The sequence below is a fragment of the Ambystoma mexicanum genome, chromosome 8 (assembly GCF_040938575.1).
Source record: "Ambystoma mexicanum isolate Mex_15411 chromosome 8, UKY_AmexF1_1, whole genome shotgun sequence".
In the NCBI taxonomy this organism is placed as follows: domain Eukaryota; kingdom Metazoa; phylum Chordata; class Amphibia; order Caudata; family Ambystomatidae; genus Ambystoma; species Ambystoma mexicanum.
In genome coordinates, this window is record NC_090929.1 from 1,725,378,674 (window position 1) to 1,725,394,836 (window position 16,163).

At 47.1% G+C, this 16,163-nt stretch overlaps 1 protein-coding gene across 1 annotated transcript in view; it reads right to left on the bottom strand.

The window, feature by feature from the left end:
* Positions 1–16,163, bottom strand: part of LOC138473367 (zinc finger protein 485-like) — a 275,091-nt gene that overhangs the window by 42,206 nt on the left and 216,722 nt on the right. Inside the window, exon 7 of the mRNA XM_069612055.1 lies at positions 1,388–1,498. Within this exon, the coding sequence (XP_069468156.1) occupies positions 1,388–1,498 (111 nt within the window). The remainder of the gene's footprint in view (positions 1–1,387; positions 1,499–16,163) is intronic.

A 16,163-nucleotide genomic window follows, 5' to 3' on the forward strand; every position in this document is an offset into this window, starting at 1 on the left:
AAGATTTCGTCTTCAACTTACCTTTGTCGTCGCAGATCGACAGGGGCATGCTCTTTCTGCTTCTCTTTCGAGGCGGTTGGGCCGCCTTTTCGAAGATTTTTAACATTTCACTTCGAAATGCATCCCATTTTGCTGGGGCGTCCGACTTGGTTGGACATTTGATTACCTTGTAAGAGGAATCAGTAGAGGTCGAAAGTGACCTGTGGCATAGTTTCTTAGCCTTCTTGGAACAAGACGGACAAAGCTGTGATCGACTTCTCGATCAAGATCTTTCAGACTTCTTTCATCTAGGAGAATCTCACGACTCTTTGGACTTTCTCTTTTTGGGAATCTTCGAAGGGACTTCAAAGGGAACCTACCCATCACCAATTTACCTTTACGCTCCCTTAGAACCTTGTCGGTCATCACCTGACAGGAGTTCCACTCAGAGGTACGATGTTCAGTTCCGAGACACCACAGGCATATGCAGTGGGGGAATCGACATCTTCGATCCACAGTCTTGGTATTTCTTGAAGCCCACCTTAGGCGTTGATGAGCCGATGGAGAAGACATTTTCGTATAGAAAATGAGTGACGATGTTCAATGAAGAACCGAAGCATGCCGTAATTCTTCGAAGCCAATGCTAAGAAAAACAGAACTGAAGCCAATGGGCGCTGCGTGTACTACCTATACTGAGGATTATGTAGACAGTCGAAAAGAGGCCCTCGAGGGACATCGACGAGAAAGCACACAGCGCCCTCTGTCGAGAAACTTTTTCCAAAACAGCTGAAGCTGGAAAGATATTATCAAAAGATGAGGAATATGTGGGAGGACACAATCCATTTGAAATACCCAACTGAGACAGAGCGATCCTCAGTCTCTTACAAGTACACAGGGCCCCTGGGTAGATTGAGCTGTGATTACTCTGTAATTTTGCTGCTACAGATAACCAAGATTGCCAAATCAGCCCAATCTGTTAACGTTGAGTTCCTTTCTTCCTAAAGCCCTTCTCTGTGACTCTGTTGAATACATTTGGCAATACTGCATAGAAGTGCTCTGTGCCTCCTTTTTGAGAATGCAGCTCGTCTTGCACAAACACAAACCACGCAAGCACCCATTCACATTCACTTCCTATTACTGACCAAAATGTCATGACTTGAACATGTCCCGGTGTGTGATCAATCTTCAGTGCAATAGTATACGTCAACAACTCACTATTCACCTTAAAATCCAAATGGGTGCCTACAGAAATCTAGCCGTTAAACCCACATGCACAGTGCATTCAGCGAATGATCCTACAAGAGACTGAGCAAGAAGTTCAAACCAGAATCACAGCGAAGAAGAATATTAAGCTTTGGTGTCACAGGCATTTTATGGACTTGATTCCAGATAGCAGAGCTTTGCTCACCTACACAACTGTTAGAACCGCCTCCCCTTTCATACTCCTGGACGTCGAGTGGATACATCTCACCCTCTTCATTAATGCCCATTGATGTATCCAGTGCAGCCAGTTCAGGCCCTGTTAGGAAAACACAGATGTGATCTCATGGTGAAGGTATGCCCAATTCAGTTTTGTCAAAAAACGTTTAAGCTCATTGTGAACAAGTCCGCTGCCTGACCTTGGACACCTACAGTTGGGAGTCAAAGGGTCTAGATGCCACCATGAGCTGGTGGATGCTGGGCGGGTGCTGGACCCAGAAGCGATATATGGGGCACCCCAGACCACCCTCACTGGGTGCCCGCCCTACGCAAGCGACAGTCACAGGACTGCTCTAGACATGCAGGAATCCCAAGGGACTAGTCACAGGGAGGTTCACACTTCCACTCCTAATGCAAAGATTCAGGACCACAAATGGGGTAGTCACAATGGCCCTTATATCGCAGCCACCACCGCACCTACCCCTTCCCCAGACCCCTTCCCCTATCCCTACCCCTACCAGTCACTGCGCTAGGGAGAGGGCATGATATATTATGTTACTGGGCCTTGTACTGCACACTGCTGCCATTTTCATGGTCTGCAGGCACTCGTGTGGCTCTGAAATGGAAGAGTGGGGTTAGGGTGGCTAAGAGAGATGTGGGAAAAAGTTGTGGTGCATAACTGTTGGTGCGTGTAGACCTGGAGTCTGTGTGGGTACATTTTCTAGGTGGATCGCGATATGCACCACAGAGGTGTTTTGCTTCCAGATGGGTGACCTGGGGGTCTGGTGAGAATATGCGCATTTTGGCCAGTAGATGGGATTTTCTGGTGGTGGTTCCATGATGGGTGCGTAAGCCTGGCTTGCTAGGCGGATTTGGTTGGAAACACATAAGGCCTCAAAAACGCAAGGATAGTACGTTCACTCAAATTTATTGAGGCTTGTAACAAGGTTCTAGGGAACAGAGGCTCTCTCTCAGCTGAGCACAGTTGTCTCAAACCCTGACTATGTTCCTGAGATGTATTACTAGCGCCAAATATCCTCCATCTACTTCTAGGATTTCTCCTTCTCCAAGGAAGGACCTAAAGGCCTTCTCGTTCTCACTCCCCCAAGCCTTTTCCTGTGGGGTTTGATCTCATGAATATCATACCGAGATGTTCCCTCCACTCCTCTCTCTCCTTCACTTGTTCTCTCGGTCAGCTTTCTCCTTGCACTACTCTCCACCTCTTATTTCATACTAATCCAATCCCTCTGTCTCCACACTGCTCCCTCCTTTTTCTTACTCGTCCCTCTCTGCACCCTCCCCTCTGTCCTCTGATCTTCTCATACTATTTCTCTCCTCGCCTGATCTCCTACCTTCCTCTCCCCTACTTTCCACCCTCCAACTTTTCACTCTCATGAATTCAACTACTGCTGTTCTTCAACTGCCCTTCTGTCACACACTCTCTCACTCTCAAAACTCAACACAATTTCTACTTACATCCTGACACGATCTAACCCTCCTTCGACTCTTACTCTCCTACTCCGTCTCACTCTCTCGCTCTCTCCACCAGTCACCATAGCACTATCACTCTGCTCTACACTATCAAACTTGGTAACACTCTCACACAATTACCTGCACTCCCTCCGAACATTGCCACAGTCTCCTACATGCTCATCTCCACTGCCCCCTCTCAAGAGTCTGGGCTCTTGTTTCACCAACTCCACTCCTGACCTCATATGAACACCTTTCAATCATTTCCGGTCCCACCTGGTATTTAAATCCAAGTATCCCTTGTCCTGTTACGCACCCCTAGCTGTCAATCTGGAAAAATGAAATACCCTTCAGTTGGATGATAGATGTATCTTGATGGCCGAAGGCCAACCGTTTTATGCACAGAATTATAGAAATACAGACTGCTATGCTTGACCAACAAGCGACCATTTTAAACGTAGCAAGAATCGCCATTTTGTTTGTTAACCATTGCTCATTGCTTTCTGTCTAAACTGCTTTGCAGCCTGCAATTCTTGCGAATTCTGCTTACTCTGCTCAACTGTTAACATTGTTGTCTGAATATGAAAGGGCAAGGACGCGGGACTGAGGAGTTCGTTGAAACATCTCATGAGCAGCCCAGGAAGGAATGCCCATGCTCCCTCTCTGTAGCCTTGAGGGAAAGCTGCAGGGCATTTAATCATTTCACAGCTGCCAGCCAGTCTCGTACTGTGGTAGAATATGTTAAAATAAAGCAGCTAAAGGCTTGAATTATGCTCTTCTTACGGCCCTCCTTCACAAAACCCTTTAGAGCGTGTTGGCTTCCAGGACGCGAATAGCACCTCATAGATAGCAAAGCTTGGAATGTGACTCTTCCCCCCCCCCGTGTGCAGCTTGCTTCCAAGAACAGAAGCACCATGTTCTGTTCAACAACTAGAAGATGCCTCCGCACTTTCTAAATTGCACATTGTTACTAGAATAGACATCGAAAGTGTCATAATTGTCATACTGGTCGGAAATATCCATCATCATCCAGAGTTCAAAGAAACTCAATAAAAGGGGGGTGTTAAACATGACATAGCTGCTGATTGTATGATATGCATTTTGTATATATGTAACTGATGTACGTAATTCGCTCTCTTGCATCCCTCGAGGTCTACAGAATACACGTCGCGAGGCGTGAGACCACAGTTGGCCAATTTGGACTATTTTGCTTGCAATAAACCCTAGCATTGGGAATATGAACCTCGTGTCTGGAGCATCCTTTCGTGTATGGTTATTGCCTTGTTTCCATATCGAGAGGGACCCCTAAGGGCCCCTTTCATAGCTACCATTGGGCTCCTTGGTCACCTACCTGTTTGGGCCAATCTCCTTCTGCCTTTTCCCCAGGGGGTAGGGTTTGTATTCCAGAGGTTTTAAAAGTCCTGGTAAGCCTACCTCCTTTTTGGTCTCCGGTGTGGCCTTTGTCACGCAGAGTAAAGCAGTCACAACAGTGGAGCAGAGCAGACAGTCTTTTCTTTGTGTCTCGTGTTGAGGGGGAGTGGCAAACATAAAAAAAAGAAAACTGCAGCGCGGAGATATATTTGCCCCCAACTCTCTGCTTGGAGAAGTGTCTGACCCGAGTTGGAGTCGGATGAGTGTAAAGTTTGAGAAAGAAGATGTTTAGGAAGAGAAAGTAGGAGGTAGAGTGGTCCCAGGCCCCAGAAGGCCTTGTGGACGATGCAGAGGGTCTTGAACTTGATCCTTGCAGCCATGGGGAGCCAGTGAAGAGATTTCAGAGCTGGAGCGATACGATACCTGGGCTTGAGGACAAGGACAAGTCTTGCAGTCCTGTTCTGGATAAGTTGTAAAGGTCGAAGAGTAGATGTAGGAAGATTTAGAAAGAGGCTGTTGCAATAGTCCAGCCTAGAGAGAACCAGAGCTCTGGAGACAGTGAGCTTCTGGGGGAAAGTGAGAAAAGGAAGAATACCTCTGAGGGGGTGCAGCTGATAGTTTGACTTCTTGAAGACATCAGAGATTTGAGGAGAGAAGGAGAGGGTGGAGTCGAAGATGACACCAAGGTTCTTAGCTTCACAGCGTGAAGACCGATTTCTGAACTCTGACCTGGTGGGCAGAGGTTCAGAAGGCCAGCTTACTTTCTTGGAACAGCGTATATATATGTATTCAAAATACAAATACATTTATTTCAAGGCCTTAGAGTTTCAACACACAAATCAAATCACAGTAATACTATTAAGCCAACACAATCCTATCTAAATACATATATACAAGACCAATGGGGTCTAAAGGGTTAATGCAGGGTGCCAAACCTTCCAGCGGGTCACCAGCGGTTCCATGACTCGGCATCTTAGTTTCAGGATACTTGGATCCTATCCTTCGTTCAGTGAGAACTCCAGAGATCGACATGGTATGGGTGTTTGGGGCCTTCTCTTATCCAGAATCTCCTTTGCGCCAAAAACAAAGAGGACCCAATGGGAGATCTGCTCACATACAAGCATAACATACGTGGACCAATCACAGACCACGGTGGTCCCAGGCATTAAAAGCACTCCAGACTCTCTGGCATCCAAAAATGTGTATTGGGAACAGACATCCCAGCCCACATCCTGGAGACACACACAAGGGATGCAGAATCCCACGAAAACTTGGCGTTTTGCTGGAGAATGCATGCCCAAATAAGGACTGACCCTGGTCCTGGGAAAGGTGAAGGGGCAAGATGGCCAAAGGACAGGACAAAGAACCTCGTGGCATGGCCATTTTGGAGCCAGACCACCCGTTCGTGCCAAACGTGGTAATCGCGGTTTAGCTGGCAGGAAAGGCTTAAAAATATATACGAAATGATAAGCTGCCACCAACCCAGTCCAAGGCACATCTGCACTTCTCCTAAAAAATCATTTCAGAGCATCTAGTGCCTTTGGAAATGACTAACAGACCCAAGTGCACTGTACTGGAAGGTACATTGTACACTTGCTACATGTTGCAGAAAAGTTGGAAAGGACTAAGGGAAACAAGTCTCCCAGTACTGGCTGTCTTAAGGGCATGTCAGTTTCCCCATAAAAGTTAGCGAAAAGCCCAGAGAACTGCAGCAGAAGGCTGGGTTCCTCTGGTAAAGTCAGTCTATGGTGTTTAACATCAGCAAAAAGTTGGGGGGTACAACTGGAGAGAAAATTACACATAAATGGGAATCTTTCCTAACACTTGCCCCTCCCAGACCAAGGACAGGGGGAATTAATCCACCCCTGGATGAGTCATGTTCAGGTCGGTTAAACATTCTGGACAACCCATCAGCATTGCTATGTTGGACACCTGGCCTATTCTCAATAGTGAAGTCAAAGCATGGCAGACCTATGGACCACCTGAGAAACCTTGGATTCTCTCCCTTCATGTGTTCATTCACCACTGTAAGGGCTTATGGTCAGTTTGCACAATGAAGTGGGTCACATAGAGGTAGGGCCTTAGCTTCCTTAGGGCCCACACAACAGAGAAACATTCTTTCTCTACTGTGGACCATCTGAGCTCTGTCCTTAAGCTGGCGACTAATGAAGCCAATAGAGTGCTCCTTACCCTTCTCATCTACTTGTGATAGTACAGCTCCCATCCCAGTGTCAGAGGCATCTGTCTGCACAATAAAAGGTCTTTGGTAATCAGGGGCCCTGAGAACAGGGGCCTGGCACAAGGAGTCTTTTAAGCCATTGAAGGCCTTCCCACACTCTTCATACCAAGTTACCTTCTTGGGTTTCTTAGGATTTGTGAGAGCAGTCAGAGGGGCAGCCATGGTGCCATGACATTTCTGTAGTACCCTTTGAGTCCTGAAAAGGCTCTCACTTGGGTTTGTGTAGTGGGGGTCCTGTACTGCTTGTACTTTACTGGGAAGAGGCTGTATCCTCCCTCCACCTTTTTTTTTCATTTATTGTTTTCGCTTAAATAAACCTTCACAAAAACTGTATGAACATGTCAGTATAATTACAACTCAATACAATACAGTTATAACAAAAGGAAATGAAAATATTCGAAACACACTCCATTGCAATTATTACACACATTACACATACCTAAATAAAACTGTCAAAACATTAAAATCCTTGTGCTTAATCCACCTAGATTAAGACATCTAAAACATTTTTTTGTATTACTAAACTTCCATTTCTCATCCTTTTCTATTAACCACCTTCAAAAATTTACATTTTCTAGCAGTTTTCAACCATTTTTCATCTAAAATCACGCACACGTACTCTCATCTTCAGTCTCAGTATTGCGAGTTCCAAATACCACCCTTTGATGGTGGAATAGACATTTAAGAGATAAACACCCTCAAGTAACAGAACATACATTTGCCAGATATTCATTGACCCTTAATTTTAACGAGGCTGAGCTCCCGTGAAGCATTTCGCCGCATAGCTTTTCTCTGTATACTTCGGATTGATCTTTGACAAAGTTTGCAAAATTATCTATTCTCTGTCGAAGGGGATTTGGACATACCAAGATCAGATGTAGTAAAGATTCAATTGAATCTTCTTCTTTGCAAAAGCGGCAAAGATTTAATACCTTATCACAAATGCTCATGATCTGATTTGTGTTTCAGACATTAAACCTGAAGCGCATAGTCTTATTTCGATATGATCTTGATGGATATTTTGTCAAATATACTTCAGGTATTGGCAGCCATTTCCAAAACAAAATAGCCTGGCTGTATAGCCTAGAATTCAAAATAACTACATTGTTTTCTATCCAATCATACCCTTTAATGGTTTCTTTCACCTTTGTTGGGTTGCTAATCAGGGTTGCTAATGAAAGGCTCCCTCCACCTACTTCATGTCCAAGGTAGACCACTGATGCTTGTCCAATCTGGCACTTACTGGCCTTTATGTTCAAGTGGGCCTTGTGAAGTGCCTGCAACACAATCCTAAGGTGTTTCACATGACCCTCCCAGGTGGCACTGAAAACTGCTATATCATCCAGATATGCAAGACAGAATTCATCCAACCCATTAAGGACATGATTCACAAGCCTCTGGAAAGTGGCTGGGGCGTTCCTCAACCCAAAAGGCATTGCCCTGAACTGGTAAAGACCCTCTGGTGTTGAGAAAGCCGACTTCTCCTTGGCATGTTCTGCAAGAGCTATTTGCCAATAGTGTGGAGTGAGGTAAAATGTGCTGAGGTATTTGGAAGCACAAAGTATTCACCAGCTCATCTGTTCTAGGCAAAGGGTGTACATATGTCTTGGTGACAGCATTCAGAGCCCTGTAATCCACACAGAACCTCAACTCAGATGTACCTGCTTTTGGAACCAAAACCACTGTGCTGAACCAAGGACTACTAGAGGTTTCAATCACCCCAAGATCCAATATTTTGTTGACCTTTGTCTTAACATAAGACCTTACTTTGTCTGACATCCTGTATCCCCTAATATTGGTAGGTACACTGTCTCCTGTGTCAATGTCATGTTTGCACCAAGGTGTCAAACCAGGAGACTGTAAGAACAGGGGGAAAATTGCCTCAGCAAACATTTCACCTCTGCTTGTTGATCAGCAGTCAGGTGAGAGGCCACTTGGACACCCTCAATTGAGCTATCTGAAGGAATGCCCTGGAACAGGTCAAGGAGAGGTTCTAACTCCTCCTTCTCAACATCTGAAGACAGCAGCAGTGCAGCGATTTCAACTCTTGGGATGAAAGCCTTCTGCCTATTTACATTGAACACTTTTGGAGCCTGACCAGCCTTTCCAAGGTCCACTAAATAGCTGATCGCACCCAGTGACTCCACCAATGTATAAGGGCCTGACCATTTGTCCTGTAAAGCTCCAGGCCTTATAGGATTCATGATCAGGACTTGCTGACCAGGTGTGAAATTGATGAGGGCAGCCTTCTGGTCATACCAATGTTTCACCATGGCTTGCCCTGCCTTCAATTTTTCACTAGCCAGACCCATCAGGAGTACCATCCTTTTTCTGAGACCTAGCACATAGTCTACTACATTGGTAGTTACTGGGGGAATAGGCATCTCCCACCCCTCCTTGACTATGGCTAAGGGTCCCCTTACAGGGTGATCAAACAGAAGCTCGAAGGGACAGAAGCCTAAACCCTCCTGTGGTACCTCTCTGTAGGCAAACAGTAAGCATGGTAATAGAAGATACCATTTTCTTCTTTGGGGTTCTTCCAGAGCCCCAATCATGCTTTTTAAGGTCCTGTTAAACCTTTCAACTAGACCATTGGTTTGTGGGTGGTATGCAGATGAAAACTAATAGGTGACGCCACATTCCTTCCACATGGCCTGCATATACTTTGACAAAGTTGCTGCCCCCATCAGACACAACTTCTTTAGGGAAGCCAACCCTAGTAAATATGCCAAGTAAAGGTTTTGCAACTGACTTGGCAGTTACAGTCTTCAATGGGATGGGCTCAGGATACCTGGTAGCATGGTCGACCAGTACCAGGATAAACCTATTGCCTGAGGATGTTTGAGGGTCAAGGGGACCAATAATGTCGATCCCTACCCTCTCAAATGGTACCCCCACAACTGGGAGTGGTACCAGTGGAGCTTGGATTGTTTTGCCACTTTTTCCAGATAACTGGCATGTGGCACAACTCCTGCAGTGACTTTCTACTTGCACCCCCATCTTGGGCCAGTAGAAATGCATGGATAACCTTTGCTTTTTTCTCTTGATGCCAAGGTTACCAGCAAGGGGCACGTCATGCGCCAGCTGCAGGAGAAAGGGTCTTACAGCAAGGGGAACCACCAACCTCATATGGCCTCCTTCTGTAGACTCACTATAGAGGAGCCCATCTTCCCAATAAATCCTATGCTTCCCAGGAGGTTCACCCTCAAGCTGGGAGCAGGCCCGTCTCCTTAGGCCTTCCAGAGATGGGCACTCACGTTGGCCCTTACTGATCTCAAGCCTCTCAGGACCACCTTTCACTAACAACCTTTGTAGTTCAGGATGATCATGGGGGTTGAGAATTTCAGGCAGTACCTCTTCCTCGTCAGGTTCAGGTGTTTGACAAACTACCTCCAGCTCAGTGGTAGTTGAGTTTGGGGGAATGTTTTCGTTCCCTCTGTTACTTTTTCTGACTCCTTTAGCCTTGGGTTTCCCCTTTGGCTTGGGCTGGCATTGCACTTGGTCAAGGCAGCCCTTGTTTGTGACCTTGTTCAGGGTATTTCTGCTGTGTCTCCTAAAGCTCTGAGATCATTCCCCAGCAAGATCTTTCCGGGGACATCTCTCAATGGAATCCTGACCACTGTACCATTTATAGTAAGATTTACAGGCATAACTGGGAACTTGAGAGGTGGGCCATCAGCCGATTTAGTGGCGGACAGAGGAGCGCTGGCAACTTCCTCTGGGTCTACCAAGGTAGAATCCACCACAGTTCTGCTCCACCCACTATCCCTAAGAGCTGGAGTATCTACTCCATTCATCAGCACACTGTCCTTAAAGTAGTGCTTGGTATTATCAGTAATCCTAGCAAAAGCCTCTGAGACTTTAGACTCCCAGGGAAACTAAAACTACCTCAGAATCTATCCCACTGGGGAAGGAATCTGAAGGGAAGGGTGCCCCTGTAATCTCTTCTTCCGCCTAGGAGGAGAATGCCAGATTAGCAGAGTGGACCCTGAAAGTTCTGACCTTCCATCTGGGGTCCCCCTTCACATGTTCACTTGCTCCACAAGCCACACAAGATCCACCGGGTCTGGGGACATAGGGAGGCTTACTGTAACCGGCGTTCTGTTTTGGAGGATAACCTCCATTACCCTGTGTGTTCTCTTGTGACGTACCTTTATTTTTCTTTTTGTGGCTCTTTTGGGAGGAGGTTTTATCAGATCCCCCACCCTCCGTATCTTTGACTTTTTCCCCTCCTCCTGCTTACCAGGAAGAGTCTTGTCCTTATGGGACACTACGTGGCACCCAAAAATCTGCTGCGATAGAAAGTTTCTTAAGATCTATCTCCTTTGAATCTGCCAGATGCTGCTTAAGCTCAGGGGAACAAGATGCAAAAATATGCTCAAGCATGACAAGACATATTATACCCTCAAAGGTGGAGACCTTATAGCCTTCAACGCAGCCAGTCACGTTTTTTTTAAAGAAGCAGTCACATTTGACACCCAAGTACTTCCTTCCTTCCTTCCTTCCTTCCTTCCTTCTTTCTTTCTTTCTGTACTCTCTAAACCTTTTCAAGTATTGGGCAGGAGTCTTCCCAAACCTTAGCTTCAACATTGCAAAATCTACTCTTTCAGCTTTTGACATTTCCATAATAGCACTGCAGCCAGAATGGGGTAGTCTGCTGAGCAACCATGCATTCTTATCAGCATTTACAACCTCTTGAACTTCACATGCATACTCAAATGTATTCAACCAGTCCATAATGACATTCTTCTCATCATACACACTGAGAAGATCTTTAGGAAATCTTGGATGAGAGGAGGACCCAGAATCATGTCCAGATCCCCTGGATCCCGGTGAAACTTGAAGCTTGGCCAGTTCCAACTGGTGATGCCTGTCTTTCTGTTTTTCTGCCTGCTCCATTTTCAGCTTAGCCACGTGAAATTCAAGCTCCTTCTGCTTAAACTGTAGCTCTTGCTTCTTGAATTCCAGCATGGCCTCAGCATCAGAGCTGGCAGAGGAAACACTAGACATAGCATATTGTCATGATCCCTGCTTCCAAGGGGTCAGGACTTGCCTCACATCCTTGGAAGCAGGCCCATAACCTTGATCCTGGGTACCAGCCAGTCCCTATCGGGACCTTTTGGACCTTGTCCTGGCGCCAGTGGCACCAGGCTCATAAAGATGACCGGTCCCGGCACTGGAAGCGCCGGGCTCATAATGCTTAAGAGTGCTTGGGTGGACCTACCTGCAGCAGACCATGCTGCTTACTTACCAGCTCGATGGTCTTCTGATCCTTCTCTGCCTGGAACTACTTTTCCTGTCTGGGTGGGGCAGGAGCCACTCCCTGGAATCAGAACACAGGAACTCTTTTCTTACCTGGGCGAGGCTGTGGAAGAAGACGCCTAAGCACTACAGAAGGCTATTTAAACCACACCCGATTGATGAAACGTGCTTCGCGTTATTCTGCATCTGCAGCAGGACGCTCACCGTGTCAGCTCCAGTCTTCCTGAGATTCTTCAGCTCCAGTTCCTGTGAAAACGAATTCCTTACCTGCTAGAGATCCGATCCTCAGCTGCACCTGCCAAGACAAAACAACAGGTTAGCAGAATTCAATTCGAGAGCAGCGCTCTTACTTACCAAATACGGCGGCATCTTCCAAAGCCTTCCGCCGCTTTCTTCGGCTCCCCATCGACATCTGCAAAGAAAAGGACTTGATTAAGCATTGCATTCTTGAATTGCTTACCTGCGCTCCGCACGTTCTGAACTTCAAGAAGCGCTGCATGCCGGCATCTGCAAAGCAAAGGGAGACATTTTAAGGCGCATTCTAAACCAACCATAAACTTTCTACTTACGTGCTCGCATGTTCGCCGGCATCCATCTAGCAACGCTCTCTGCATCCACGATCTGCAAGGACAAAAGAGACATTAAGGCGTGCTTTTGAAACAAACAGCAGTCATTTTACTTACGTGCACCGCGCTTCATCTTCTTCGTACATACGCGCTTGCACGATCCTGGGCACTTATTCATCAGCGTCCATTGCACCTAAACCTGCAGGACAAAGAGAGACATTAGAAAGGGTGACAGCAACCGGTCATCTTTCCTACTCACCTGCTCGCCGCACCATTCCTCTACAATTTCAATCTTGACACCCTGAGACTGAGCAAGGGACTACATTAAGGGTGCTCCAATAACTATCAAGAAACCGCTCGTGCGGTAAACGGCGGTATCTTCCAGCATCAACCTCTGCAATCAAGAGGATTGTCAGTGAACCAGTGAAGTAACTGGTACTTGCGCCCCTGCAAAGACGCAGGATGGAGAGCCCGGCCTTAATATATCTAAGGTGAGCAAGCCACGCCCTTGGTTCGAATAAGAGGACTGAGGAAGGAGAAGTTCAGTCAATCCAGTTCCTAAATCCTTGTTCTTCCGTCTGCAGACACCTCACTCTACACGTCCGGTACATCGTGAGAAGGGGACCAGCCCTAGGAGAAGGCCGAGATCTACGAGTCACACTAGAAGACACGGCGACAGCTCAGTCCAGCCCAGCGCCTCCGTGGAAATCAGGTGAGCGTTACACATATTCCCTATTATCATGGGCAATACTGATGATGGCAGCGACAGAACTGTCAGTTCTGCCAGTGGAAGCAGACCCACCTTCTTCTGCACTCTCAGAGGCTATGGCACTGAGTTGTAACTCTTGCCATTCCATGATTCTCTGAATCATTTCCAGTGTTGTACCTTGAGCAGGTAACCCTCTCTCAGTGCACATCTTTCTCAATGTTTCTGACCTAGAAGCATTTAAGGTTATAAAGGTACTTGTTTCCATTATATCAGATCGGTCTATGGCCTTTACAGATATCACTACAAAGTCACCATGTGTCCTGGGTAGGAATAACCTGAAATGCCTTCGCTCGTGCGCAACACTGGATACCTTCTGTCCTATCCCACCGCTGTACACCAATTTGTTAAGACAGATTTCTGAACTCTGACCTGGTGGGCAGAGGTTCGGAATTCCGGGCCTAGTTTCTTGGAACACGGTAACCTCTGGACAAACCAGACCAATCAAGGTAGCTTGGCGGCGGTCAAGACTAGGTCTCAGGAGGGGTGAGGGTGACTGAAAGACCTCAATGAGCACACAAAGCAAAGGATACTTACAAATCACTCCCAGTCAGGTGTAGATAAATTAAAAATACAAATACATTTATTTCAAGGCCTGTGAGTTTCAACACAAATCAAATCACAGTAATACTATTAAGCCAACACAATCCTATCTAAATACATATATACAAGACCAATGGGGTCTAAAGGGTTAATGCACGAAATGGGTCCACAAACTAAAAGGGTGAGGAAACAGGCAGTGCAGATAGTCTTCAGTCCCTTCTATATCCAACACAACCCTAACTGAGAGACAGTCCAATCCCTAAGAAGAGTGGAGCCTAGTGCTCAAATGTACTTGCAATGCTGGCGCATGCGGTAATGCAGATTGGCAAAACGGGGTCTCTTCAAGGGTCTGTAGCAGCTCAGGAAGGCAAATGCGGTGATAAAGAAGAAGTTCCCACTATTCGAGGAGGGCCTCCACTTGAGGGCAAGTCGATTCCAAGAGTTGGGAATAGTTCGCTCTAGCAGTGGAAAGGAGAGCGGCCTTCAGGGGCCACTCGTGCGTAAAAATGAATGAAGGCGCTTGGGGCCACCAGTTAGGGTTGCGATTACTCACCGACCCCTGGCGCACTCCAGACCAAACTTCAGCAGTTTAGTACACTTCGGTTGCAGGTTTAAGTGCGGCTCTGCGGCTTTCAGCGACGAAGATACAGCAATGACTCCCAAACGGGACAGTGGCGATTTCTCCGCTCCTGCTGGATGGATCAGGCCAGTTTCACTGCAACAGGCTTCAGGGGCAATAGGGGCGCAAATGCAGTGCACCTGCAAAGTTCGTCACCACGGCTTGGCGACACGGTAACCGTGTATACTCTGGTTCGAGTGCACTCACGTTACTTCAGACCTGGCAACGCCAAGTGTACGAAATTCGGTGTCAGCGTGCCGTGAACACAGAGCTAGCGACGTACTAAGTTCTGAGGGCCTCCTCAAAATGGCAGCGGGATCAGGGCAAAACTCCTGTGCACAAGCTGGTCAGCCCACTGGTTGGCCAGGGACACTTCCGAGAAGACTTACTTGCAGGGTTTGATGAAGGTGCTGAGAATAGTTGGTCCCTCTACTCCAATGGGTCAAAGCGTCTTTGCAGACCTTCTAGGACGGCCAGATGCAGAGGGGTCCAGCGGGACCAGGGTGCCAAACCTTCCAGCGGGTCACCAGCGGTTCCTGGACTCAGCTTTTTAGTTTCAGGATACTTGATTCTATCCTTTGTTCAGTGAGAACTCCAGAGATCGACATGGTATGGGTATTTGGGGCACTTCTCTTATCCAGAATCTCCTTCGCGCAAAAAACAAAGAGGACCCAATGGGAAATCTGCTCACATACAGGCACACCATACATGTACCAATCATAGACCACAGTGGTCCCAGGTATTCACAGCACTCCAGACTCTCTGGCACCCAAGATGTGTATTGAGAACAGACATCCCAGCCCACATCCTGGAAGCACACACACAAGGGATGCAGAAGCCCGTGAAAGCTTGGCGTTTCGTGGGAGAATGCATGCCCAAATAAGGACTGACCTGGGTTGCCTCGACCTGGGGAAGGTGAAGGGGCAAGATGGCCGAAGGACACGACTAAGAACCTTGTGGCATGGCCATTTTGGAGCCAGGCACCTGTTTGTGCCAAATGCAGTAATCGCGATTTACCTAGCAGCAAAGGGTTAAAAATATACGAAATAAGCTGCCACCAACCCTATCCAAGGCACATGTGCACTTCTCCTAAAAATTCCTTCGAGAGTATCTAGGGCCTTTGGAAATGACTAATAGAGTCAAGTGCACTGTACTGGAAGATACATTGTACACTTCTTACATGTTGCGGAAAAGTTGCTACATTGGAAAGCACTAAGGGAAACAAAGTCTCCCAGTACTGACTGTCTTAAGGGCATGTCAGTTTCCCCTTAAAAAAGTGAGCGAAAGCCCAGAGGAGTGCAGCAGAAGGCTGGGCTCCTCTGGTAAAGTCAGACTATGGGGTTTAACATCAGCAAAAAGTTGGGGGGTGTACACAGCTGGAGGGGAAATTACACATAAATGGGAATCTTTCCTAACACACAGGAAGGAGCAGGAAGAGGGCCCAGAGTGGGCGGCCAGAGAGAGAGAGGAAAGGAGGGAGCGGGTGTCCGAATGAGGAGGATCTCAGTCCTACTGGCATTACGGCAGAGATCATTGGCGGCACACCATTCCTGAATTGCGGCCAGACGGTCTGGTATGAGAGAAGAAGCAGAGCTGGTTGAGGGGAGCCTGAAAGAGAGCTGAGTTTCATCCGCATAACATTGAAAATTGGAGCAGAAAGTAGCGATGCAGTGGGCAAGAGGTGCCAGGTAGTTGATGAAGAGCCAGGGAGAGTGGTTAGACCCCTGGGGAACACCACAAGTAGAGAGGGAGATAGAAGAGAGGAAAGACCGAGTCAGTCAGTGAGAAAGGAGGTCCTCCAGGTCAGGGCCTGATCAGTAATACCAAGGTTATCCTGGAGACAATTGAGCAGGATGTCATGGTTGACCGTGTCAAAAGCAGAGGATAGATCAAGGAGAATGAGGACAGAAGGGAGATTAGAGTCAAGAT